The sequence below is a fragment of the Phyllobates terribilis genome, unplaced genomic scaffold, assembly GCF_046119375.1.
Source record: "Phyllobates terribilis strain yellow unplaced genomic scaffold, ASM4611937v1 Scaffold_4__5_contigs__length_816908805, whole genome shotgun sequence".
In the NCBI taxonomy this organism is placed as follows: Eukaryota; Metazoa; Chordata; class Amphibia; order Anura; family Dendrobatidae; genus Phyllobates; species Phyllobates terribilis.
Window position 1 is genome coordinate 67,926,437 of NW_027362764.1, and position 27,606 is coordinate 67,954,042.

General features: G+C 47.6%; 1 protein-coding gene across 1 annotated transcript in view; it reads left to right on the forward strand.

The window, feature by feature from the left end:
• LOC141264614 (macrophage mannose receptor 1-like) overlaps positions 1–27,606 on the forward strand; it is a 203,872-nt gene that overhangs the window by 5,896 nt on the left and 170,370 nt on the right. Inside the window, exons 3-6 of the mRNA XM_073676893.1 lie at positions 11,467–11,640; positions 16,355–16,516; positions 17,526–17,639; positions 20,820–20,963. Coding sequence (XP_073532994.1) covers positions 11,467–11,640; positions 16,355–16,516; positions 17,526–17,639; positions 20,820–20,963 — 594 coding nt within the window. The remainder of the gene's footprint in view (positions 1–11,466; positions 11,641–16,354; positions 16,517–17,525; positions 17,640–20,819; positions 20,964–27,606) is intronic.

Below are 27,606 nucleotides of genomic sequence, written 5' to 3' on the forward strand. Positions count from 1 at the left end.
ACGATGCCATTATCAGCATGACTATTCCGGTAATTTACATGCTGGAGCACATGTTAAACAGAATTCGGAGTCAGGTGGTGGCACAAGAGGAGGTGGAGGAAGTAGAGGAGGAGGAGTTGTATGCGGAAGGGCTAACATCTGCAAGGTCCAGACGGTCGGCAGCACCAAGGCGGCAGGCATGTGAGGGTGGGGGAGATGGTTTTACCAGGGCGCATGGTAGCAGCCAAACTAGTGAGGAAGGTGCAGGAGCCCAGGAAGAAGTGGAGGACGAACTGATGGAAGACTCATCAGATGAGGGAGACCTTGATCACATTTCTGTTGTGCGAGGTTGGGGGGAGAGGACAGAGGAAGGAAGCATGATTGTTACCTCGCCACCAACACAACAGGGACTTGGTGCTCCTGGATGCGCAACACACATGAGTGCCTTCTTGCTGCACTACCTGCAACATGACCCTCGAATTGTGAGAATTAGAAATAATCCTGACTACTGGGTTGCCACACTGTTAGATCCCCGGTACAAAAGTAAATTTGCAGAAATTATTCCTGCCATAGAAAGGGATGCACGCATGCAGGAGTATCAGCAGAGACTGTTGCAGAATCTTACATGTGCTTTTCCACAAAATACCAGTGGTGCACGTAGTGAATCTCACAGTTCCAACTTGCCAACCGTGGGACCGTCAAGTGTTCAGCACTCAAACCGTAACAGAACCACAGTATCTGCTGGTAACATCAATTTTGCGGAATCATTTCACCACTTTTTTAGCCCATCCTTTGCAAGGCCACAGGAGACAAGAAGTCTGACACATAGTCAACGCCTAGAGACGATGGTACAGGAGTATCTCCAAGTAAACATTGAAGCCACGACTGTGTCACTGGACCCTTGCTCTTTTTGGGCTTCCAATCTGGATAAATGGCCGGAGCTAGCCACTTACGCCTTGGAGATCTCGTCATGCCCCGCAGCCAGCGTTCTGTCTGAACGTGTGTTCAGCGCTGCTGGTGGTGTGCTGACAGATAAGCGCACGCGGCTCTCCACTGATAATGTAGACAGACTCACGTTCATAAAGATGAACAAATCATGGATCCGAAACGACTTTTCTACCCCTGTGTCATCCTGGGGAGAGTAAAAGCTTGATGATTGGTTAAAATCACCCTACCAACCGTTTTAAGCTTTCTAATTACTAATCATGTTTATCTGTATCTTGGCTGGAAAATAATTTGGGCTTTGTAGCAGTGTGCAGCACTGATTCTATTAGGCCATCTATAATAAGCTCCACCTGATTTAAAATTACTAATCATGTTTATCTGTATCTTGACTGGAAAATAATTTGGGCTTTGTAGCAGTGTGCAGCACTGATCCTATTAGGCCATCTATACTAAAGCTTCACCAGATTTAAAATTAATAATAATTTTTAGCTGCATCTAGCCCGGAAAATAATTTTGGGGCTCCGAGATGCGCAAGACACATAAGTGCCTTCTTGCTGCACTACCTGCAGCATGACCCTCATATTGTCAGAATTCGAAGTAATCATGACTACTGGGTTGCCACACTCTTAGATCCCCCAAACTTTTCGATCAACCTTTTCATTTTAATAAAGACCAAAAAAATGGTCATTTTTGAAATTATAAGCATTAGCAGGTTGTTAGAAACTGAAATCAAACAGTTTTCAACTCAAAACTTTATTCTAGGTGATGTTACATTTTCACATAGGACCCCTTGTTCGAAAGGAGCTTCTGAACTCTCTCGTCCATTGAATTTGTCAGGTTTTGGATGGTTTCTGCTTCAATTGTTTTGCATGAGGACAGAATACCCTCCCAGAGCTGTTGCTTAGATGTGAACTGCCTCCCGCCATCATAGACACTCCTTTTAATGATGCTCCAAAGGTTCTGAATGGGGTAGAGGTCAGGGGAGCATGGGGGTCACACCATAAGTTTGTCCCCTTTTATGCCCATATCAGCCAGAGATGCAGATGTTTTATGTGCAGCATGAGATGGTGCATTATCATGCAGAAAAATGATCTTGCTGTGAAATACACGGTTCTTCTTCTTGAACCATGGCAGGAAGTGCTGTTTGAGAAAATCCACATACATTATGGAGTTCATCTTTAGCGCCTTCAGGGATCCTAAAGGGGCCGACAATCTCTCTCCCCATGATTCCAGCCCAAAACATTACTCCACCTCCTCCTTGTTGGCGCTGTAGCCGTGTTTGCGTTCGGTGTCCATCAACCAGCCATCCTCCACTCCATCCATCTGGACCATCGAGCGCTGCACGGCACTCATCCGTGAACAAAACAGTTTTGAAATCAGTCTTCATGTAATGTTTGGCCCACTGGAGCCGTTTCTGTTTGTGTGAAGTGGATAGAGGAGGTCGACAGGATGGCGTATGCACAGCTGCAAACCTCTGAAGGACCCTGCATCTTGTTGTTCGGGGGACGTAGGAGGCACAAGCAGCTTCAAAAACTTGTCTGCTGCTATGACAAGGCTTTTTTGCCGCTGCTCTTTCAACCTGACGTAATTGCCTTTAGGAAAGAGTCCTCAATTTGCCCTTATCAGCACGCACACGTGTGTACTGTGAATCAGCTACATACTTCTTGATTGCCAAGACACTTCATCCTGATCATCGCACAATGTTGATTGTAGTCATGCCTTGACCTAAACACTCCACAATTTGTTGCTTCTCAGCAGCCGACACATCCTTTTTCTTTCCCATTTTGGCAGAAAATGTAGGCTGCTTAATAATGTGAGACAGCCTTCTTAAGTAGTCTTGCCTTTCATTGGACACACCTGCCAAACTAATTAGCACAGGTGTCTGCAATTGCTTACAGTGATATAAAGAGCCCTGATACACATCACCATCAATGAGTTTAACTGACAAACAAATTCTTCCCTTATCAATCCTAAACACTTTTTGCATAATAATTTGGAACACAGTGTACATGTGCTTTTCCACAAAACACCATTGGTTCACGTAGTGAATCTTACAGTTCTAACTTGCCAACCGTGGTCTGTATGGAGTTGTTCAATAAAGGGCCCAAAATTAAGATAACATAGATGGGAGAGGTCTCTATGAATAGGAATTCCTAAGTATTTGATACCCTGTGAGGACCAGGCAAAGGGAAAGTTGGACTGGATGGAATCCTATATGGATTTGGGGAGGGAGACATCGAGGGCCTCAGACTTCGCTGCATTGATTTTAAAATCTGACCATGTAACAAAGTGATCTATTTCAGCCATAACAGCATGGATGGATATATGTGATTGAGTGATATATACTAGGACATCATCAGCAAATAGAGAGCACTTGTACTCGGTGCCTCCCACCTCAATCCACCTAATATTGGGGTTATGGCGAATTGATGAGAGCAGGTGCTCCGTCACTAGGATGTATAAGAGAGGGGACAGAGAACATCCCTGCCTTGTCCCATTGGTGATTGTGAAAGGTGATGAAAATGTTCTGACGTGCCCCCTGGGCCTTGGGACACCCGGAGCCGGACCCTTTTTGGTGGATGCTGGTGGTTGTAGTCTTCGTGGCGGCGACCCGGTTCCGTGGCTCAGGGTGGTCAAACCAGTGGCGGAACTATTTATGTGGTTTTGATGTTTAAATGTCCGACTACGCCACCCGTGGATTGCGGTCAGAGTGAACCGCCGCTCCAGGGCAGACCGCTGAGGCTGGTGTTGTGGGTGCAGCAGAGCGTAGCATAACTCCCCACGGGAGGAGTATAGCCTCAGGGCAGTGTATGCGGAGGATGGGGGTGATGGTGCAGGGCAGCAGCAGTAATGACACGGAGTCAGTGATGCAGTCCAGGGCCTTTACTCACAGTTCTTATTATCCAGACCACGTCTGCAGGTAACGGCTGCCCACGTCGTACTGTGCTCACCAGGTGAGGGGCTCAGACAACTCCCAGATAACTTTGGAGTGCTTCACAGGACCCCCTTTGTGTGTCCTTTGTCTGGCCTTTCTTACCAACCCTTCTGTCCGGCTGCCTCGGGTCTCCTCTTGGTAAACTTGGCGCCAGTTTCCCTGACCCTATGTGGTGCCTTCCTAGCGGGTGTAGCGAGGGGCTGCGCCACATAAAATGTCACAGCCTCCTGTTTCTAGCTGAGGGTCGTTTCCTGCCTCCACTAGTTTCGGGGACCGGTCTCCCCCTTTGGCCTGACCCCTCCACGCAGGTGGATTCGGGCGTGCGGTGGCGACTCGCCCGTCCGCACCCCTGAGATCCCTTCGTTCCTCGTTCCTGGAGCCTTCTCCGCTCCTCTTCCTTCCTTCTCCCTCTTCCAGGCCTGGGCCTCTGTTACTAGGCCCGCCTCCGAAGCAGAGCTCATGCAGAGCCCCTGCTCCCTGCCACTTCTGCTCAGACTTCTCTGCACTGAACTAAGATGGTGCCCACCTTTTATACTCCCTTCTCAATGCACCCAGGAACTGCTTCCTCCCTGCTCCTGCACTACAGGGTTCCCCTTCCTCAGTGTTCCCTCCCCCCACTCCAGCCAGGGACAGGGACTGTCGTGCCCATCTCAGGGGCATATTGGTCGCCCTGTCCCACGGCAATGTGGTGTAATGCATGCAGGTGTCGGGTCCTGATCCACACTACATCCTTACCTGAGAGTGAGATATCACACCTCTGGGTGAGGTGCAATACCTCTGTAGCAACCGAGCCCTCAGGGTGCTACAGTTCCATTTATCTTCAGCCTAGGTGACGTATTGCGATACAGGGCCGTGATTTTGGCTATAAAAGGGTCCCCTAGACCCCTACCCCAAGCTTTTTAAGAGAATCATATATGGCGTGCCAGGAGACTCTATGGAATGCTTTCTCAGCATCCGACGAGAGTATCTAATTACAAATTTTCAACTGCATCTAGCCCAGGAAATACTTTGTGCCTAGTAGCAGGGTCTGCTAGTCAGCGGATTATCCCGGCTGTTAAGCAAGCTACACCACCTGTAGTTTGGACACTTCATTTTTTCAAAGGAAATGCTTCGGGACCACGGGATACTCAGTGAAGAGCATCAGGAGGCACCCCAAGGCATAGGGGCTCGGACTGGCAGTAGGATGCCTTGCGGTGGACAGCCGAGCTCGATCCTTATAAAAGCTTTTTAACTGCAGCAGCTTTAGTGGACGCTACTGGAGCTGGAATTACGCGGCTGCTGGCATGAGACTTGCCCTCCAATAGATCCTTGTAAATGGATTTAAAGTGTATTTATTCAAATTAGAGAGACAATTTAAATTAAAAAGCTTAGAGCTGCCTCCACCACAGGGGGGCTCGCTCGACCCACCAGCGGACAGGCACCAGTATTGGGAGAGGGGGGCTGGCCGTCAGGGTTCACCGCGGCTCTGGCACAAACCCGGCGACACGGAGGTGGCACGGGCAGGAGCGGACTGAACGTGTCGGCTTCTCACTTTTTGGATTTTAGAAGGGCATGACATGCCTATATCTGTGTCTCCCCCTCCTTTTACTCCTCCACCTCTTTTCTTTTCGCATGACTATATGTACTTGTCACTTTTCCATGTGTTAGTTGTGTCTTCTGAGCAGTTTGTCAGCTTTTGGACACCTTTGAAGGTGTTTTCTATGTGTTTCTATGTGTTTTTGTTTGCCTGCCATTGGTTTTAACGGTGTTCGAAGGTGTTCGACGAACAGTTCGACGAACAGTTCGGCGAACACACGGGTGTTCGACGAACCGAACCGAACTCGAACACTACGGGGGTGGCTCAACACTACTTGTGATTTAAATAGGACCTGTCACCAGCTCAAAATTGGCCAATTTAGGCTGTTACTTTACTCTAGCTGTTCGCCTGAATACTTTGTTTTTGTTTCATTTTTTTTTTAATCCACCATACAGTTGCAGAGATATAGGCATCTTTATATAGTGCTATTTTTTAAGGTCTTTACAAGGGGAGTGGTTCACAGGATCCTCTGGGGCGTGTCTTTAAGCTCCTCTGCATGATTACCCTTTCCGCCACACCCTAGTAAATACCATAAAATTGGCAAAAAATAAAACAATCCATATCTCAGGAACACTATCGCTGATTAAAAAAATACAAAAAAACTACATACTCAGGGCAGTGGGGGAAATAAACTAAGAGTAAAAATTGGCCACTTTTTACCTGATGACAGGTCCTCTTTAAAGGGTCATCAACTCCAATAAAACGGTGCCGCCGATGGCCATTTCAATATTTATACCATCATTTGGGGGCCATACAACATTATCAACTTGAAAATTATCCTGCTATATTTCATCAAACAATTAATTAACTGACCTGACTCTTAGTTTGATGGCTGAAACAGCTTATTTTTGCTGTGATGTTAGGTGGTATTGATGATGTTGCTACTCGCAATTGCTTTTCCAGATTTGCGTCAGCCTGGAGTGGTGTTGACTCTTTTCGATAAGTTTTGTAATGAACTGATCACAGAAGTATGTAGTTCTAAACACAGATGTTTATAACACTGCATGTCTCTTTATAGTGGGAAATTCATCACTGCTCACATTACATTTATAGAAGTCAAGCAATGGGAGGTCTGCGATATATGCATCAATAGGATACACTGAGACTGCTGAATACATCACATAGGATGTTTTCCAGACCATTTTGGGGGTTTTGTGTAAAATGATGTCCAATTTGTCTTTTTTTTCTCTTTTTTTTTTTGTGTTGTTCCAGTACACACAAAGGAAATAAACAGGTTTATAACAAAACGTGTAATTGCAATAATATTCTGGGAGAAATACTTCATGTTCTGGAACAATTTCAAGGGTGCCAACACTTTCGGCCATGATTGTGTCTATATATTGTGGTATATCAGCTCACTCAGCTGTTCACAGAGGTAGACAAGGGAAAACTGTCTATTTAAATTATTCCCAGGTTTATTAGACAGGCGGCATAAACCGTGGTGAAGCAAAAATAAACATGGCCCTTTGGGCAAAAACAGGAAAACGAACAAAACTAAGTGGTAATACCTAGCACAGTTCTTTTGGTAGCAGGGTGTTAGGCTTCAGTCTGGTGCTGGATTCGATATGGGTCCAGAATCTTCTGTGGTCTCCCGTTTTGGTCCAGCTGGGGCTGATGCTGCTCAGCATTGTCGTCAGCCCCAACGCCTAGCTAGTCCACAAGATGTGCAGATTGTCTCCTGGGTATTTGTGCCTAGCAATGTTAAGCATAGGTTGCAGAGGGAGACTGGGCATTTGGAGTCTAAGTCCAGGATTTGCCGCACTGAGCATGCTCGTGACCTGGCGGATCGTGATTGGTGGTTTGGCACCCACCTGACATGGTGACCTGGCACCGCCTGATTGGTCCACGGGTAGCATCACCAATGGCGCGTCGGTGGGCAGGGCTTAGTCTTTAAAAGGCCCGCTTTCAAACATGGCGGCGCGCTCTGATCATTGAGCATTGATGCTGATGTGTGGACGACTCTGTTCCACGTGTAGTTTCCGCCAAGCAGGTTAGCTCCATAGAGGTAGGTTAGCTCCATAGAGGCAGGTAGCTTCGTCTAGCAGTCTGGCTCAGCCAAAGGGGTCGCCTAACACCCCGAGCAGCCTGCAGACGTCCTGTTCACGGCTATCGTCTGTCAGACACGTGGAGTAATACTCTGCAGTCCGGTAGCAGGCCGGCTGGAGGCACGTGTACCCGTCGGCGTAGTCACACACGCATCCTAGCGCCGCCAGTGTAGTCCCTGTGTAGTTAACAGGACTACAGATAGTTTTTCTCCGCCTATCTCTCGTGCTGCTAACGGAGATAGAGCAAACCATTAGACCCGTTCCTGTGTGCAGTAACACGGAAGGGTCTATCATTTAAGTTGGTTACTTTACTTTCCACCCGGAAAGTGTTCGGCAGAAGTCCTCCAGGCTGCATCGCGGACCCCGGGGTCGGTTGCGTTCCATTATAATAAAGTTGTCTGCAACCGCCCTCCTAACACAGGGATCCACTCGCTCAGGGTTCAGCAAGCACACTGTTCAGATTTAGCTCAAACAAAACATCTCCTGACTGGAGCTAGCCTCTCCAGACTTGCTGAACACTGAATGCCTCAGCAGGCAGTCTATTTAAACCCCAGACCACACCCTTGGGTGGAGATATGATGAACGACCTCCCACACATTCTATGGTTGTTCACAAAAACCCAGCCCTTTTAAAATGGCTGTTTAACCCCTTGCACCACTTAGTGTGCTGGAGAGAAACTTCTGGGTTTCAAATCACTGAAGCTAATAGCCTCAGTAAAACATATCTCCTCTCCAGCACTTTGCCAGTGACTTTGTCACATATCCCCCTCCTCTGCCCAAAGCCGGGGGGTTTGGCACCTTTGGCATCGCTAAACAGGGAAGTCTGGACAGGGCATCTGCATTACCATGTAGCTTCCCTGGCCTGTGTTCCACATGAAAACTAAAGTACTGTAGGACTAAAAACCACCTATTCACCAGGGAATTCTTCCCCTTCCTTTCCCTCATCCATCTACAGAGCGCATGATCTGACACTAACCTGAACTTCTGGCCCAACAGGTAGAACCTCAGCATGTCAATCACCCATTTGATGGCCAAGCACTCTTTCTCTACGATGGCATAGTCCTTTTCACAAGAGGAAAGTTTCCTATTCAGGAATAGGACTGTATGTTCGTCCCCATCTATTTCCTGGGACAACACAGCGCTAAAACCGACCCCGGACGCACCTGTCTGAACCACAAACTCCTTAGTGAAGTCAGGTGTGACCAAGACCGGCTGTTTACAAAGCTTCAACTCCTGGAACGCCATCTCCGCTTCAGAGGACCACTTGGCCATTGATGTCTTTGTGTCTTTGTGCCCTTAAGAAGATCAGTCAGGGGGGCGGCTATCAATGCGAAATTCAGGATAAATCGCCGTTCGTATTCCACAATTCCCAAAAATGCCTGAACTTGTTTCTTGGAGACCGGTTGTGGCCAATTTTAAATTGCCTCCATCTTATTTACTTGCGGCTTTATTTCACCCCTGCCGATGATGTACCCAAGTATTTTGCCTCTTCTTTCCCCATTTCACACTTCTTTGGGTTTATGGTAAACCCTGCCTTTCTGAGCGCATCCAGTACCGCCTGAGGAAAGTGAGGATCAAGGAGATATTTTTGAGTTGGAGTCGGCAGGTTGTGGAAAGGGCTTGGATATGTGGTTTGAAGGACAGATTAGAGTCTAGGGTTACTCCGAGGCAGCGAGCTTATGGGACTGGGGAGAGAGGACAGCCATTGACCATGACAGAAAGGTCAGATGGGGGGTTGAGTGAGCTGATGGAAAGATGATTAATTCGGTTTTATCTAGTAGAAAAGATGGATGAAATAGTGGACAGACATTGTGGGATTCTGGTTATTAAGGAGGTGATATCAGGTCCAGAGAGGTAGATCTGTGTGTCGTCAGCATAGCGGTGAAACTGAAAGCCATGAGACTTTATGAGCTGTACCAGGCCAAAGGTGTAAATAGAGACGAGTAGAGGCCCTAGGACTGAACCTTGGGGGACACCGACAGATGGGGCAAGATGAAGATGTGGTGTGTGAGTGGCAGACACTGAATGTCCTCTCTGTTAGGTATGAGGAGATCCAAGGTGAGGCCAAGTCTGTGATGCCAAGAGATGAGAGAGCCTGTAGTAAAAGGGAATGGTCCACTGTATCGAAGGCAGATGACAGGTCCAGGGGAGGAGAACAGAGTAGTGCCGCTTGGATTTGATGGTTAGTAGGTCGTTGGCACAGTTTAATAATTATAAAAAACAAGGCAGGGAAGGGGAGAAGTTGGCGCCTGGACCTGTAGCAGGATGGACGTGTGAGCAGCGGAGTTGGCATATAGTCGCCATTATAGGAGACCATCCCCAAGTAAAGAGCCGAGATACCAGATCTGAGTGAAGACCAGAGTGACCAGACCCAAGTGAAGGCCTGAGAGACTAGACCCGTGTGAAGACCCATAAGACCAGACCTAAGTGAAGATCTGAAAGACCAGACCTGAGTGAAGACCCGTGAGACCAACACCAGGAAACAAGAGATCTGACTTGGGAGATCCAAGTCATGTGAGAAGGACCAGAACCGGGAGAGGCGACCAGTCTGTAGAAGAGGAATATTCTATAGAACCCTGTGGCGCAGTGCACAGACAGACGGGTACGGGGAGAAACAAAGCACACTCTATGTGAGCGGCGCTTTGCACATGCTGGGGAAGTGAGGGAGACCAGTGCACATCACAGGGTCCTATGACGTGCAGGGGAGGGGGGGAATATGGTAAATAAACACATAGGCGGGGATTTCGGGGACTACTAAGAAGATAGGCAGGGGTTTCTTGGCGTCCAGGTGACGCCAAGCCTGTCCAAAACCGAGTTGATAAAAACGCATTTCTCTGCAATCAAACCTCTACTATAGACCATACAGGTATGTATAGATTTACTTTTCTATAACCTGTATGCCCATAGTAGAGGTCTGATATCTCCCAGGGGGTGACAGATTCCCTTTAAATAGCAAAAACCTGCTGACAGATTCCCGTTAAAGTGTTTTTGCCACTACATTTTAGCTAACCCTCTTTTAGCCCATGGGGGGTGTAATAAAATAAAAAATGTTGTCACATCTTCTGCTGCTCCTTTGATCTCTCAGTCATGTTCCCTGCGAAACTACCTTCATCAGCATCCATCTCAGGGCACCCCTTAATGCTTGCAGCATAGCATTACCAAATGTTATAACTTAGTATGGCATTGACTATTGTATGTGAAAATTGTTTAAGACATTTTAGAATTAGTTTGTGAGTCCTTAAAATGTTTGCACTTAAGGAAGGTTTTTCATTTTACCCCCTACTTAAATAATTTGTCCACTACTTGGACAACTTCTTGTCATAACTCTCACTTGTCCCTGATAAAATAATAATGCCTATACTCACCTTCCGTGCCAGCACTGTTCCACCGGTGTAGGTACTCGCTATCTTGGGGTTCCCATTCTGTTGCTGTGACACATGACACCCATGCCCAATCAGTGCTGGTGTTATTGTTCCAGCCTCCTGTCGAATTGAGCATGAAGAGGAAGTCTGAGATCAGTTGCAGCCCGGACTTTCTCTTCATGTTCGATTTGTCCGAAGGCGGGGACAGTGACGCGCATGGGAGGTGAGTATAGGTTTTATTATTTTATGGGGGCCAAACATTTTGATCAAGAAGGGGTTGTCCTAGTAGTGGACAATCCTTTTAAATAAATTACAACAAAGTACCCAAAAACTGCTGATCTTGTAGGTACTGTCAGAATCAAACACTGCATCAGACAATAAAAGCACAGCAGGAAGACGGTGTAGGAAACCTCTAAAGTCATGAACCCCATCGAGAAACACAGATCTTAAAATAGCGACTGGGTTCTATAAAGGTGTCCTTTGCTTTAACTGAATTCCGCCCTATTTTTCCATTGAAATTTTGCACAATCGGTGATGAAGGCTCGGATGCAGAATGTGAATGTAGCCTAACACATTCCATACTGATTCTGACATGAGACTGATGATGCATTTTGCTTCTCCACAGAAAAATACACTTTAAAAGGAAATAGTAATGGTCAACCCTGCAAGTTCCCCTTCAAGTACAAAAACAAAGTTTACGTAGATTGTACAACGGATGGAAAAAGTGAAGGAAAACTCTGGTGCGCGACTACTCCAAATTATGACACGGATGAACTTTTTGGATTTTGTCCATCTAAATGTAAGTGTTTCTGATGTTTTAACCTGGTTGTGTAGCTACTTCTGATTAATGCTGACAGTGCGTAATAGGTTTACTATGTTGCATTTCAAGTGCAAAAAATAAAATCTTCCCCAGAATTTAACCTTTTGGATTGTAGCAGTACTTCAGAGAAGTGTGAATAAAATGAGGAATTGAATTCTAATCCAAATTTTTAACAGTCACAATTTGCATTGAAATGTGGTTTAAACGGAACCTGTCAGCAGGATTGTGCTAAGTAAACCACAGGCAGTGTCAGGTTGGTGCCGTTACACTGATTAAAATGATACTTGGGTTGATGAAATACGTCCTGTGATTCTTGTTTAATCTTTATTTGCAGTTTGGAGATAATGAGATTCTCGTGCTTCAGGGCGGCCTGTGGGCGGGTCTTTTCTTGGTGCTCTGTTCTCATATTTATCATTGTGACTTTAATGACAGGTCACTGATCCTTCAGTGACCTTCTTCCTGTTTTAAATACTGCACTTGTGTAGTTCATATTGTTGTCTTGTAAAAAATTGTTTTAACTACTGCAAAATAGCGCCGGCGCCTGTGCAGTAGCACCTTTTGCTTGCCGATAGAAGCTACTGCACACTCACCGTGGACATTTTGTTGGAGCAAAAAAATTTTTGAGCTCCAGCAAAATGGCTGCAGCATGTGCGCAGTAGCATTTATCGGCAAGTGATAGCTGCTACTGCGTATGCACAGGCTCCATTTTTCTAGAGTTATTTTTTTTTTAAAAGACCACAATATGAATTACGCAAGTATTTAAACTAGGAAGCAGGTCACTGAAAGATCAGTGACCTGTGTGTGGTAGTGACCGGGATCGTATACGAGGGACGTTAGATATCCCCCAGAATGTGTACAGAGACCTATTAAATCCATTGGAGTGCATTGCAGTCACAGACACAGCTGCGGCTGCAATGCAGTAATGAAGGTGAGCGTTGACCTGGTCAGACTACCTGGCTAAGTCAGATTAAATAAAAACCGTCAGGGCCTTCATTTCTTGGAGGAGGCTACAGGAAGGCAGTGGGGAGGCCTCCTCCCTCCAACCCGGGTTTTCCAGTGGCTCTTGCCACAGGTCCTTTAAAAACCCTGCACTAAGGATTAGTGTTGTTCAGTATTGGAACCTGCTAGGAGCATAGCAGGAAAGCTCAGCAGGATTGAGGGTGGCTGAACCCACGCCTGGGAAGGCTCTGCACTCTGCAACTGTTGTTTAAGGACTCGTGTTAACCCGGCTGCGAACTGGAGGATTTTTCTGTTTACCCCTGAGTTGCTGAATAATGCTGTTTATGTTGGAGTTGCTTGGGTCACTGCCTCAGTTACTGCACGGTGTGAACACCGCCGTCTTACACCTGTCATTTAAGCCACAATGATGACGATAATGCCAGAGCACCAAGAAAAGACCAGCCCACACACCCGCCCCGAAGCACGAGAATCTCATTATCTCCAAACTGCAAATAAAGATTAAACAAGAACCACAGGATGGATTTCATCATCCCAGGTATCATTTTAATCAGTGTAACGGTGCCAACTTGACACTGCCTGTAGTTTACTTAGCCCAATCCTGATGACAGGTTCACATTAAGGTGCAGGCAGGCAGGCGATGGTGAGGAGGTCATTCCCAACTGTAAGCCCATATAAGCATGCCAGCCGATTGTTCGTCAGTCTTTTATCCGATGACATGATGCGGTGTGGGGACAGAAATATGGTATTACTGAACATTCTGTTCCCAGCAGTATTTGTTGGACTGTGTGAACTAAGCAACAGTACATGTGAAAAAGACTTAGGTATACTAATAGATCATAGACTGAACATGAGTCAACAGTGTGATGCAGCAGCAAAAAAGGCAAATACAATTCTGGGATGTATTAACAGAAGCATACAGTCTAGATCACGTGAAGTCATTATCGGTCTTTACTCCTCTTTGGTCAGACCTCATCTGGAATACTGTGTACAGTTTTGGGCACCACATTTTAAAAAAGACATAGACAAACTGGAGCAAGTTCAGAGAAGAGCGACCAGAATGGTGACTGGTCTGCAAACCATGTCCTATGAGGAACGGTTGCAGGATTTGGGAATGTTTAGCTTGCAAAAAAGAAGACTGAGAGGAGACTTAATAGCTGTCTACAAATATGTCAAGGGCTGTCACATTGTAGAAGGATCATCTTTATTCTCCTTTGCACAAGGAAAGACTAGAAGCAATGGGATGAAACTAAATGGGAGGAGACACAGATTAGATATTAGAAAAAACTTTTTGACAGTTAGGGTGATTAATGAGTGGAACAGGCTGCCACGAGAGGTGGTGAGTTCCCCTTCAATGGACGTCTTCAAACAGAGGCTGGACAGACATCTGTCTGAGATGATCTAGTGAATCCTGCTTTGAGCAGGGGGTTGGACCAGATGACCCAGGAGGTCCCTTCCAACTCTACCATTCTATGATTCTATGATTCTAACAGGCCACTAAATGAGCGAAAATCTTGTTAATATTGACATTGTATTAATTCACCTTAAAGAGGTTTTATGGCTTTTGAAAATTTATTTTCCTTGACTGAAATTATTTTTAAGAAAACAAACTATGCTTTACTCACTCACCCTGGATCCAGGACTGAGTCTTTGCTGCTGCTCTTCGATGTCTGCAGTACTGAGGTCACATTGACACCGCTGCAACCACTCACTGAACTCAACAGCTCTGCCCACATTGACAGTACAAACCGCTTGGAGCCGAAGAGTTGATTAATTGGCTGCAGCGTGGTCGATGCTACATCAGCACTGCAGACAATAACAGAAATCAGGATCAATGGTGGAGACTTAGCACTAGACATGGCAAGAGTGAGTAAAATGTAGTTTTTTTTTTACAACAAACTGCAGACAGGTGACAGGGGTTTCCCAAAACCAGAAAACTCCTTTAATTTCGTGATGAGCCTTGACTTTTGGTTCATTTCCACCAGATAGCAGCTAGCAGGTCGCTTAACATTTGCCACAGAACACCAGGATTGACAAAGTCGCCACTGGCGCCCTGTGCTCTTCACAGATGAAAGCAGGTTCACATTGAGCACATGTGACAGACGTGACAGAGTCTGGAGACGCCGTGGAGAGCGATCTGCTGCCTGCAACATCCTTCAGCACGACCTGTTTGGCAGTGGGTCAGTAATGATGTGGGGTGGCATTTCTTTGGAGGGCCGCACAGCCCTCCATGTGCTCGCCAGAGGTAGCCTGACTGCCATTAGGTACCGAGATGAGATCCTCAGACCCCTTGTGAGACCATATGCTGGTGCGGTTGACCCTGGGTTCCTCCTAATGCAGGACAATGCCAGACCTCATGTGGCTGGAGTGTGTCAGCAGTTCCTGCAAGATGAAGGCATTGAAGCTATGGACTGACCCGCCCGTTCCCCAGACCTGAATCCGATTGAGCACATCTGGGACATCATGTCTCGCTCCATCCACCAACGTCACGTTGCACCACAGACTGTCCAGGAGTTGGCGGATGCTTTAGTCCAGGTCTGGGAGGAGATCCCACAGGAGACCATCCGCAACCTCATCAGGAGCATGCCCAGGCGTTGTAGGGAGGTCATACAGACACGTGGAGGCCACACACAATACTGAGCCTCATTTTGACTTGTTTTAAGGACATTACATCAAAGTTGGATCAGCCTGTAGTGTGTTTTTCCACTTTAATTTTGGGAGTGACTCCAAATCCAGGCCTCCATTGGTTAATAAATTTGATTTCCATTGATGATTTTTGTGTGATTTTGTTGTCAGCACATTCAACTTTGTACAGAACAAAGTATTCAATGAGAATATTTCATTCATTCAGATCTTGGATGTGTTATTTGAGTGCGCCCTTTATTTTTTTGAGCAGTGTATATAGTAGTCCTGAACACAACAAGGGGATTCATTTAGTGTTTAAAGGGGTTGTTTGGTCAAAAGTGATAAGTCTGCAATCACTCAGTGTGACTGCAGACTTGTGAATCCCCCCAGCGTACGCACAGTGTGCTGCGGGAAGTCACCGGTATGAAACCCGGTAACGGAGGGTAAGTATGTGTTATACATACCCCGGCCAGTGGGCGTGGCCTCGCTCTCCATACACTTGTATTGAGCGAGGCCGCGCCTTCTAGTCGAACGTGCCCACTGGACATGTCACTAGACGGGGCGTTGCCTCGCGCCATACAAGTGAATGGAGAGAGGTGGTGCTGAATGGCTGGGGGTATATATAACATATACATAGCCTTCGGTCCCATGTCTCATACCAGCAAATCCCGGGGGGATTCATAAGTCAGACTTATCACTTTTGACTGGACAACCCGATAAGCAGACCCGTGGAAGCTCGGGTTCTGGTGCATGACCCAAACTTTATTCCAAAGAGGACCCGGGACCAGACTTTTGAGCTGGAAAATTCTCACTCTCTCCTCTCTTTCCTCTCACCCAGGAATTCCGAACTTTACAAAGGACTCCCGGGAGAAGTTGGTGTTCGGCGTTTAGCACTGGACACTTACTGTCCGGTACGAACACTGAACTGTTAAATTCGGGTTCACTCCTCTCTACTTAAGGTCTTTTTGTGCAGGAAAGTGGTGACTCTTTTTTTCCAGACCTATTACAAGCCCCTAGTGATTCACATGGACCAGACAAACTGTGCAGTGATATACTGTATATAGGTTGAAAGTACACAAGTTCTTGATATATAACATTTTTTTTTTCTCAGCGTTGTCTGACGGCTGGTGGACGACAGATTCCATTACTGGCTCCAAGTATCAGATTAACTCCGATTCATCCCTCACTTGGTACCAAGCCAGGAAAAGCTGCCAGCAACAAGATGCAGAACTGCTGAGTATAACCGAGCTGCACGAGCAGTCATTCATCTCAGGTAGGAATCATAGAGAAGAATCGGAATGAGTGTATGAGAGATCTGTACAAATCAATTTTTAAAGCATAGTACAGAGGAATTTTGTAATCTTCTTTATACATTGTATTAGGGACCGAAGCCATCTTTGCTTTAAATTAAATTAAATATACAAAATCCAGGCACTGAGAGCTGCCACTAGAGGGAGCAATCTTGTGTATATGACATTTCACATTTGCAGGGGGATTTGGAGTCAATTAAATGGATCCTGTTTTATTTAGAAAAGTCATTTACCCGAAGATAAGGGAGTAGTCTTAAGGTAAATAGTGTTTAAATCCTGTGTGAAAGTTTACTGGAGGGTGAAAATTAAGTTTTATTCTACCTGTAGTCGGAGAAAAATACACGTGAGGGAGCTGGAACCCAACCATGATGTACAATTAAGTCATGGGTTATTAGGGGATCAAAGACTTTATCTTACTAAAAATATAGATTGTGCTATCTTAGAATGCTTACAGAGAACTTGTCCTGTCCAGAAACACTATTTACCTGCAGATAAAGCTGTAATTCCATAATTACCTGCATTTTTTATTGTGCAAAAGTAATAAAATCTAAAAAGAAATGTATCATTTTGGTATTTCCTTAATTGTGCTAACCAGCAGAATAATATTAATGTCTTTCATAACACGATGCCGAAATTTAAATATTCAACCCAAAATGTCAAAATTGCTGTTATTTTTTTCATCTTTCAGAAAAAAACAGGTTTATAAAATCTAATCAATAAATTATATTGCTCTCCAAAACAGCACCATTAAAAATACAATTTGTGCCACGAAAACAAGCCCACATTTGGCCATACTAACTGAAATAAAAATGTTACAGCTCTTGGAATTTGATGATGAAATATTGAAAAGGTGCAAAATACGTTGATCCTTAAGGGATCAAATTTTGCTTTGGATAAGATATTTTACTTGTGGTAGTTTTTTCTGGAGCAAACCGTATGTAATCCATTTTATTATTTGTCTATATCTTGCAGGATCAACAAATAGTCTGACCACAGTCTTATGGATTGGGCTCAATAGTCTGGATGTTAACGCTGGCTGGAGATGGGATGGTGGACATCCATTTAGATATCTCAATTGGCTTCCAGGTGATTACTGAGGTTGATTTGGTGGAAATTTACACAAAAATGGTTTTAGGATATGTGCTCACATCTTTTTCAAATGGATTCTGCCTGGAACCTGCCTGAAAAAGTGCCAAAAATAAACACCAAAAAGAATGAACATAATGCACAATAATGTTGAAATCACTTATTTTTTTCAACTTCCTTTAACCACTTCAGGCTTTGAACGCTAAAGTCGATAGAAGAAGTGACCGGCCCATTCTTCAGGTGGCACTATCTTATATTCAAAATTGAAAAAAGAAAAGCCCCTGCAAAAACGAATCCCCAAAAAAGTCGAAGAAGACACTTCAGGAAAAATACTGCCAGCATTTTCCTTAAGTGTCTTCAAAAAAAATGATGTGGATACGTCGACGTCTAACAGGCGTTGTGTGCATTTACTCTTGGAGGAGAGAAAAAAAATTGTTGAGAGAAGCATATGAAGACTGGATGAATAATTGCTGGACCTAGTATTTATTGCCTGCACTTAAAGAGGCAGTGACAAAGATCGAAAAAAAAAACAGTATATGCCTATGTGCACACAACGTCCTTTTCAGCCGGAATCCACTCCAGGAATCCGCCTGAAAAAAATGCCACAAAAGTGTCCCATGAAATGAACGTAATGCATAGCAATGTAAAAACAACATTGTGCACGTTCCGTCTTATATCACTTTGGTTTGGAAATCCTGAAGCTGTTAAAAGAAGTGACATATTCATTTCTCGGGGGCTTCCACTAAAAAAACTACCTGCTCTCTATATTTGAAAGTATAGAGTTAAAAACACAAGAACGATGGCAAGTTTACTGGCAAAGCTGCTTCAGGGCTCTTTTTGATACATTTCCGGTACTGGAAAAATCAGTACTGGAGCTATCCGTGTCCGTGTGTAAATACGTGTGACATCTGTGTGACACATACCGCGGCCTGGGAAAAGCAGTACACTTTGCGCTGATCCCAGGCGCCGGGTGTTGAGATCCCTGAGATCAGTGCGACCAGTCAACAATGATGATTCAACACCCGCTGTGTACAATAAATAATTTTTAAAAAATGGCTTGGGCTCCCGCGTAATTTTCAAAGGGAAAGCCCACAGATGGGGGCTGATGTTACTAATCTGAAAAAAGGGACAATATCCCCCAAAGTTCCCATGCTATTAATAACATCTCACAGCTGTTTGCTTAGCCTTTACTGGTTAGTTTAACCAACAAAGGCTAAACAGACAGCTGTGGGCTGATATTAATAGCCTGAGAAGGGGCCCGGGGATATTGGCCCCTCTACCAGGCTAACAACATCAGCCCTCAGCTGCTCCAGAAATGGCGCTTTCATAAGATCCGCCAAATCTGGTTTTTAGCCTCGCTCTTTCCACTAGCCCTGGTGCTGAGGCACGTGGGGTAATAGGGTCGGGGTTCAGGTGAGTCTTGCATTGTTAGCTGACATTAAGCCCAGGGGTTAGTAATGGAGGGGCGTCTATAAGAAGCCCCATTACTAACCCCATAGTCTGTGGAAACACACTTACATGTGCACAGTCCCATTCATTTGAATGGGTCTACGTGTGTAAGCGTCTCTTGTACGTCTGAAAATTGTGACCACACGTACCGGAGACACTGACGTGTGAAAGAGGCCACAGGAAAACGACCGCCAGCGTCTTACAGAAGTGGCTTTGCCTGGGTAAACTCGGGTGTGCCGATGCCTTAAAGATGCCATGTGCACATAGCCTAAAGACTCCTTGTTTTCCAGGTGCAAATCTGATTATAGAGAGGTGCTGGTCAGGGCTACCTCATTTAAGGCTCTTCAGAAAAATTGCTCACTGATGTTCCAGCTTCCGAATAATTGGAAGACATTGATAGAAAGGAGCATAGCCCATTTATATGGTCTATTAGACAGTAGGTTGCACTGTTATTTTGTTTTACAGTAGGTTTCACTTGCCCCCTTTTCCTGCGGAGTTCTATTGCTCATATGCTATATCTGCCCTCTACAGAGAGCTGGACATTACTGAACTCAGGGGCGGTGATTTCATCGGCAGGGAAATTACAAAGTTTGAACTAAAGGGGATAACCCCTTGTTAACGAGCCTAGGAAGTGTGATGGATGGGGTGAGAAATATAAAAAAATTGATGCGTCCCAGATTGGCACTGCACCTCCATAGCCAGTGCTGTGTCCCCTGCCAGTTTGCTAGGATTAAGATCCTGCAGGGGCATCAAACGAGTGCTGCAGCCAATCAGCCACTAACTATAAGGGAGCGGTGTCAGTCTGGGACGTGAGCATCAATTTTTTTTTATTTTTGTTACCTCCCTGGGCCCATTAATTAGGGGTTGTCCAGTAGCGGGCAACGTCTTTATTAAAGTTTTTTCACGTAACACATAAAAATAGTGTATGCAAATTTCAATTATGAAAATAGAAATAATGAGTATATGACAAATACTTTAAAAAGATTATCAAAATATGACAGATAATGTAATATATAATGTATACATATACATAGTAGCGATTCACATTCTCATGTAAGCATTAGGCAGCGTTCACACAGAAAATGTGGCTTGGTCCAGCCAGGTGCAGTTTTATTGCTTTCATAAAACTCCAAGGAATTCAAAACCAAAAACAGCCTCTTGTGGGTACAACTGTATCACAGCACATAAACAGTTCATTCATCAGGCACATACAAGCATATGTCCTTTCTCCTGGAGCAATCCCACCAGTCTTGGTATCCCCTGCAGCCCGAGCTCCAACCACTTCCAGCGCCAAACAGACGGGCTCAACTCACGGCACAGTTCACACTGAACAGGCTTCCACGCATTATTCTGCAGCCCCAACACACAGACTCCTCAGTTTTCCTAACTTACCCATGCAGTCTCTATCCAGAGAGAGATCCCAGCACGTCTCTCTCTCAGCTATAGCTCACATCTTGGCTGGTCACTCACCAGCTCCAGCACACTCGACTCTGCTTCATCCAGCAAATTGACCTACCTAGTGAACACAGGCCCTTGTTCTAGTAAAAAGCTAGATAGATGTATCTAATCAAATCCTGCTGAACTAGGACTTAACCCGGTCCTACCTGGCTTTGCTACATAATATATATTTTTCATATGAATCCCTCCTATCTACTAGAATTGTATCTACAATGGAAATCAAGACTTACAACAAAGGTTAGACAATCTACTCAAATTTGTCTTCTATGTTAGGAAATCCATCAGAAGAACCTGACACAAATTGTGCAGCACTAAATCCTGGAGAATACACAAAGTGGGAAAACAAGGAGTGCGAGAAAAAACTGGGCTATATATGTAAAAAGGGGAACAGCAAACCCACTGAAGCGCCCTCTACAGGTAGGCAATGGTCATATTTGTGATAAGAAGTTATTGATTTCACTGGTGAGGAAGGAAGTACTGATCTTTAGAAATACATTTTTGGGGGATTCTGTCAGTAATGCCATTGAAGAGAAATCTATTTCCAGCCTAAATGTATTCCTTATATAGAACAATAGATGGCATTTAACTTCAGAAAACATAGACAGAGATAACATTACTGGAGGACTTTCCACAGAGAAAAAACATTCAAATAACATGGGGCTTTCTCCTGCTTCTATACAATTTTTTTTCTGTTACTGTAGTCACCACTAGAGGGAGCTCACTCTTTAGAGACTCTTGTGACACCCCAGGGGTCTGGTTGTCACAGTGATAGAGATATTACGTCTGAGAGCAGGTGGGAGGTCCTTTGGTCAGGGATCCTGTGCATGCCACACCTCCTGCCCAGCCTTGGGAGGGGAAGAACTTCCCCTGTATAAACCCGGGGCTGAGGCAGGGTTAGTGAGTCCAGGAAGAGTAGAGACAAGAGCAGCATAGGAAGCAGCAGAGTCACAAGGAGTCGGGGGCTGGCAGCTAAAGAGCTCGCCCTGACTAAGAAGATTCTTTACCGGACCCGGAGTCCGAGGCTGTGGGGACTAACTTCTACCCAGCAGCAGAATCCGTCAGGCAGGGGATTTCAGGTCCCCTGGCCCAGAAGCCCGAAGGCCCGGTCGCACGCGTGGGACCAGCACCGCCATCGTGGAGCGGAAGCCATTAGAAGGCCCCGAGTCACCGGCCATACGGGTGAGCACCACACGGTACACTCAGGGACGTGGGCTACTTACATCAGCTTCTAGCAAGGTAGCCAGAAGAGTACAGTCAGCTTGGGAGGCCTACAACTACGCCTGGCCAGGGGAGATCCCATCTGCTCAAGGACTGACCAGGCCCCGTTCGCTAGCAAGTACTCCGGGAGGGTCTATCGTTGTTACCAGTAAAGACCCTGAACGCTACCATACCGTCTCTGAGTGGTTCCTGCTACCCCCATCATCCACGTCGGCTGCCCTGAGGCCATACCCCTCCCGTTGGGGGTTATACTATCACGCTGCACCATCCTTCCACCGGCCTCAGCGGTCTGCCCTGCAGCAGCAGCCCCCTGGCTGCATTCAACGGGTGGCGTAGTCATCAACCATTTTCTACCGCTAACAGACTGCCGTCCAGTTTGACTCCCTGGGCACGGACCGGGTCACCGCCACGAGACTACAACCCTAAACAGATCCGGCTCCGGGTAAGCTCCCGCGTGCGCAACGCAGCGCGACACAGGCCCAGGGGCGCGTCAACTTTGGCGTAGTCGGCAGGATCACGTGCCCGCAACCACCGGGTACTGCGTGCCTGAAAAGCAAAGACTGTTCAAACTTACCAGTGGTGAAGATTCCCGCCATCGGTGAAGATTCCCGCCATCCGGCGCCATCTTCAGCCTTCTTCCCGCCATCGGTGAAGTTTCCCGCCATCCGGCGCCATCTTCAGCCTTCTTCCCGCCATCCGTGGAGTTTTCCCGCCATTGGACGCCATCTTGAGGACGCCGCGCGGGAAGAAGAGGGGCGTGGACTCCGAAAGCGCGCGAGAACTGAAGCCCCGCCTCACGTCCGGACGTTGCGTAAGGTCCTGGAAGGAGCCCAGCAGACGCCGACGTCACAGGAGCGCGACGGAAGGTCCTCAACCCTGACGATCCACTGCGGAGCCGCGGCCTACGGAACAGGATCATCGCAAGGTAGGCCACGGTCCACTAGGGGGGAGGAAGATGTCGGATACGGAGGAGAGCTCCACTGCCTCAACCCCCGCCAGCGCTACCGCTGTTGCAGTTATGCCTTTCACCATGCCCTATATCCCGGGAGCAGCTTGGCTACCCCAGTACTCAGGGGAGTCACATACCCTGCATGACTTTAGAGAAAAGCTGGATAGCCTCTTCCAGGTGTACCCCCTCACAGAAGAGCAAAAAGTGAGCATCCTGGTGGCCCAACTAACTGGGGCAGCCAAAAGGGAAGTAAAATCCTGGCCACCTGGGAGGAAGACTGTCGCAGGGATACTAACCCGGCTGAAGGACACCTTTGATACCCGCACCTCAGCCGAGATTAAACTTAGATTCTACGGGTGCAAGCAGCGAGCGCATGAGAGTATAAGGGACTATGCACTCAACCTACAAGAGGCCCTGAGGGCCATTAAGCAGACCGACCCTAATGGAGTGGGAAACGAGGACAGGCTGTTGACCGAACAATTTATAGAGGGTTTATATTGCAATGCCCACCGCACCCAGTTGCGGGCAATGGCCTTACAGGACCCTCATCTAGAATTTGCACAGTTCAAGGACAGAGCCATCCGGGTGCTCCGAGAACCGGCACCAGGTGGCGTTGTGACCCACAGACGCCCCACTACCACTTACTACCAGGAGGCGGCGCCCTTGTCAGCAGGGCCTGTGGGAGCTGATGCGCAGGCTTTGGACAATGACCCGGCTCCAGACCTACACCATCAGGTCCAAGAGCTAGCTAAAAGCGTTGCTGCGCTAACCCGAACTGTGCAGTCTTTACAGGTTTCCACTCCAGGGAAGATCCAGCTGGCATCCGGACCGGAGGACATCCCGTGGCGTCGACCAAGGAGGACCCCACCGGCCAGAGGAAGACCCAGTGACCGATACAGCGAGGACGGACGACCCATCTGCCGCCGCTGCAATCAACCCGGACATATGGAAAGGTACTGTTCTTTAAACGGGCACAACCTGGGGTAGAGGGCCAACCCCCAGGAAAAAGATCACCAGGCCCATCGAACTGGCGCGACAGATATGTGGGAGGACGTCCAGTCTTGCCTGTGGTACTGGATGGCATTCCCATGAGTGCCCCTACTGGACACCGGGTCACAGGTCACCACCATCCCGTACGTGCTCTTCAAGCAGTACTGGAATGACTCGGATATTACCCGCTACCCTGACGACGACTTGAGTATCATCGCCAGCAATGGTCAGCCCGTGCCACAGATCGGATTTAAAGAGGTGACCATCAAAATTGGTAGAGTCGAACTGGCCGCACAGGGACTGATCATTGTAGATATTGACAAACATGAGAGTCACCCAAAAATAACTCTAGGAACTAATGTAATTGAAAATTGTCTTGCAGAGGTGATTTTCCTTTTACAGCAGGTTGCCAAGAATGCCAGCTCCGGCGAGCAGCGGGTGCTCCAGAAAGAGATCCGGGCACTGATGCAACGGCAACAAGTGGAACTCTCCGGCGGTGAGATTGGTAGCGTAAGAATGTGTGACCCTTTTCCTATTGCCATGCCCCCAAAAAGTGAAATGATGATTTGGTGCCGGGCAGCTATTGGTCTGAGAGGTAGAGATTACCAGGCAATGGTAGAACCAGTTTACTCAGACAGTAGGCCCACCATTTTGACAGCACGGGGGGTGGTCAATGTACGCCATGGGAGGGTGCCCGTTCGCATAATAAATATCGGGGAGAGGGAAGTGTACCTGCCCCGGTATGCCACGCTAGCCAAATTATATACCACTAATCAAAATTCTATACAATCTGTGGAACCCTTGCCTCCATCTCACCCGGAGGAAGGTAACGGCTCTAAGAAAGACATGGAGGACTGGTGTCAGCAACTACATCTGGGTACTGACTCCACTCCCTCACACCAGAAACAAGGAGTCTATCGGGTGGTTCAAGAGTATGAGAGAGTGTTTAGTAAACACCCGTTAGACTTCGGGCGAGTCAAGGGGGTAGAACACCGCATCCCCACGGGAGATCATCCTCCCATAAAAGAGAGGTATCGACCCGTACCCCCTGCACATTACCAACACGCCAAGGGGATGCTTAGAGACATGAAGGAGGCTGGGGTAATCCGGGATAGCTGTAGCCCCTGGGCAGCCCCACTAGTTTTAGTCAAAAAGAAAGACAACACCATGAGGATGTGTGTAGATTACCGGAAAATCAACCGTATCACACACAAGGATGCGTACCCCTTACCAAGGATAGAGGAGTCATTGGCTGCTTTAAGATCTGCTAACTTCTTCTCTACCTTGGATCTCACTAGCGGGTACTGGCAGGTTCCTGTAGCAGAGGCGGACCGGGAGAAGACCGCATTCACCACCCCGATGGGACTTAGCGAGTTCACCTGCATGCCGTTCGGACTCTGCAACGCCCCAGGAACCTTCCAACGATTAATGGAGTGCTGTCTGGGCCACAGAAACTTCGAGACGGTCCTGTTGTACCTGGACGATGTCATCGTATACTCCAAAACGTATGAGGACCACCTGAAACACCTGGCGGAGGTGTTCGAAGCTCTGGCGAGTTACGGCCTAAAGGTGAAACCCTCCAAGTGTCACCTCCTGAAACCAAAGGTGCAATACCTGGGACACGTGGTGAGCGCTGACGGTGTGGCTCCCGACCCCGATAAGATCACCGCAATCAAAGGATGGCCAAGCCCTTCCAGCGTAAAAGAAGTGCGGCAGTTCCTAGGGTTGGTAGGCTACTACCGAAGGTTTATTCCCGGTTTCACCAAAAAGGCGGCGCCTATGCAGGACCTCCTGATAGGCCAGTCCCGGAAGGCCAAGAACCAGAAGCCGCCCTTCAAATGGGAAGAGCTAGAGGAAGAGTCCTTCCGCCAGCTGAAGATGGCCCTCACGGGGGATGAAATCTTGGCGTATCCGGACTATAGCCAGCCCTTCATCCTCTACACCGACGCCAGTAACGTCGGGCTAGGAGCCGTACTGTCCCAGATTCAGCAGGGGAAAGAGCGAGTAATCGCCTATGCCAGCCGAAAACTGCGACCCACCGAAAGGAATCCCGAGAATTATAGCTCATTTAAGCTAGAGTTCCTGGCCGTGGTATGGGCAGTCACCGAGCGCTTTAAGCATTACCTCGCTTCTTCCCGGTTCACCGTATACACGGATAACAACCCGCTGACACACCTGGACACGGCAAGACTCGGTGCCCTGGAGCAGAGGTGGATGGCCCGTCTGTCCAACTACGAGTTCACAATTAAATACCGGGCAGGGCGCTCCAATACCAACGCGGACGCCCTGTCCAGGATGCCCAACCTGCCGGACGGAGGAGAAGATCCGGAGGGACTGGAAGAAGTTGAACTCCCTGCGTTCCACCGTCATGGGACTATCCAGTATTCCCACCGGGTAAGGAGTAAGCAGGCTGCTACGTTGAACCCCTTACCTCACTACAACTGGGCGGAAACGCAAGACAGCGACCCTGCCGTCCGACTGGTGAAGGAGATGCTGACTCGCCCGGAGGCTAGCCTGGAATCAGACGCTCCAGAGGAAGCCAAACAACTATGGGCAGAGAAGAGTCGACTGTTCCTTTACAAGGGGAAGTTGTGCCGCAGAATGGTTAACTCCAGGACGCATGAACTACTCTGGCAAGTAGTGGTGCCACGAAGAGACGCAGCCATGGTGATGGAGGCATACCACGACGGAGCTGGACACTTCGGGTGGAAAAAGCTGGAGTTCCTGCTGCGCGAGCGGTTCCACTGGGTAGGCATGAGGGGAACCATCGAGAAGTGGTGCAGAGACTGTGGCCCGTGCAATCTGAGAAGGAAGGACCGGGCCAGCCAGAAGACTCCCCTGCAGTCCATCGTCACCCGGCAACCGTTGGAACTGGTAGCCTTGGATCATGTAAAACTGACCCCCAGCAGAAGTGGCTACGTCTACGCGTTAACCATCGTGGATCATTACTCCCGGTTTCTGGTTGTCGTCCCCGTCAAGGACTTAACGGCTCGAACAGCAGCTAGAGCCTTCCAGCAGCACTTTTGCCGTCCACACGGGTACCCGGACCAAGTGCTGACGGACCAAGGACCTGCCTTTGAAGCGGAGGTCTTCCAGGAATTCTGCAATCTGTATGGCTGCCGGAAGATAAGGACGACACCCTACCATCCGCAAACTAATGGACTTTGTGAGAAAATGAACCAGGTGGTAATGGATCTTCTAAAAACGTTGCCCCTGGAAGAACGCAGTCTGTGGCCTGAGAAGTTGCCCGATCTGGTGGACCTATACAACCACATCCCGGTAGGTTCCACCAACTGTACCCCGGCTTACCTAATGAGGGCAAGACCTGGTAAGTTACCTGTTGACCTGGAAATGGGAGTCCTGACGCCCGAGGACACTTCACCAGAAACAGACTGGGACACAGAGAGGCAGCAGCAGTACCGGAAAGTACAGGAGAGCGTGGAGCGAAGTCTCTGTCAGGCTAGGGAAAGACAAGAGAAGACTTACAACCAGTATGCTCCCGCTGTTCCCCTGGTACCCGGAGAGCAGGTCTTGAAGAGGAAGAGACGGCTCCACAAGTTGGACGACCAGTGGGAGAAGGACCCGTACACCGTACTGCCCTCAAGCCACGAGAACCCGAAGGTCTGTACCATCAGTAAAGACGGAGGGGAAACCACAGCCATTGTATCCCGGGACCACCTGAAGAAGTGCCCCGAACAACTGAGGAACCCTGAGGAGGAACAGGAAGACCATCGACCCGTGGAAGAAAGGGAAGATATGGTTAGTACCGTGCTCGGGGACTTCCCTCGGTCTTGGACTCAAGTCAATGGTGCAGTTGTGGTACCCGTACTCACCTTCCTCCAACCATCATCCCAAGAACCTACGGAGCAACGGGTAGAGCTGGAAGAGCAGCCGGTCCAGGAG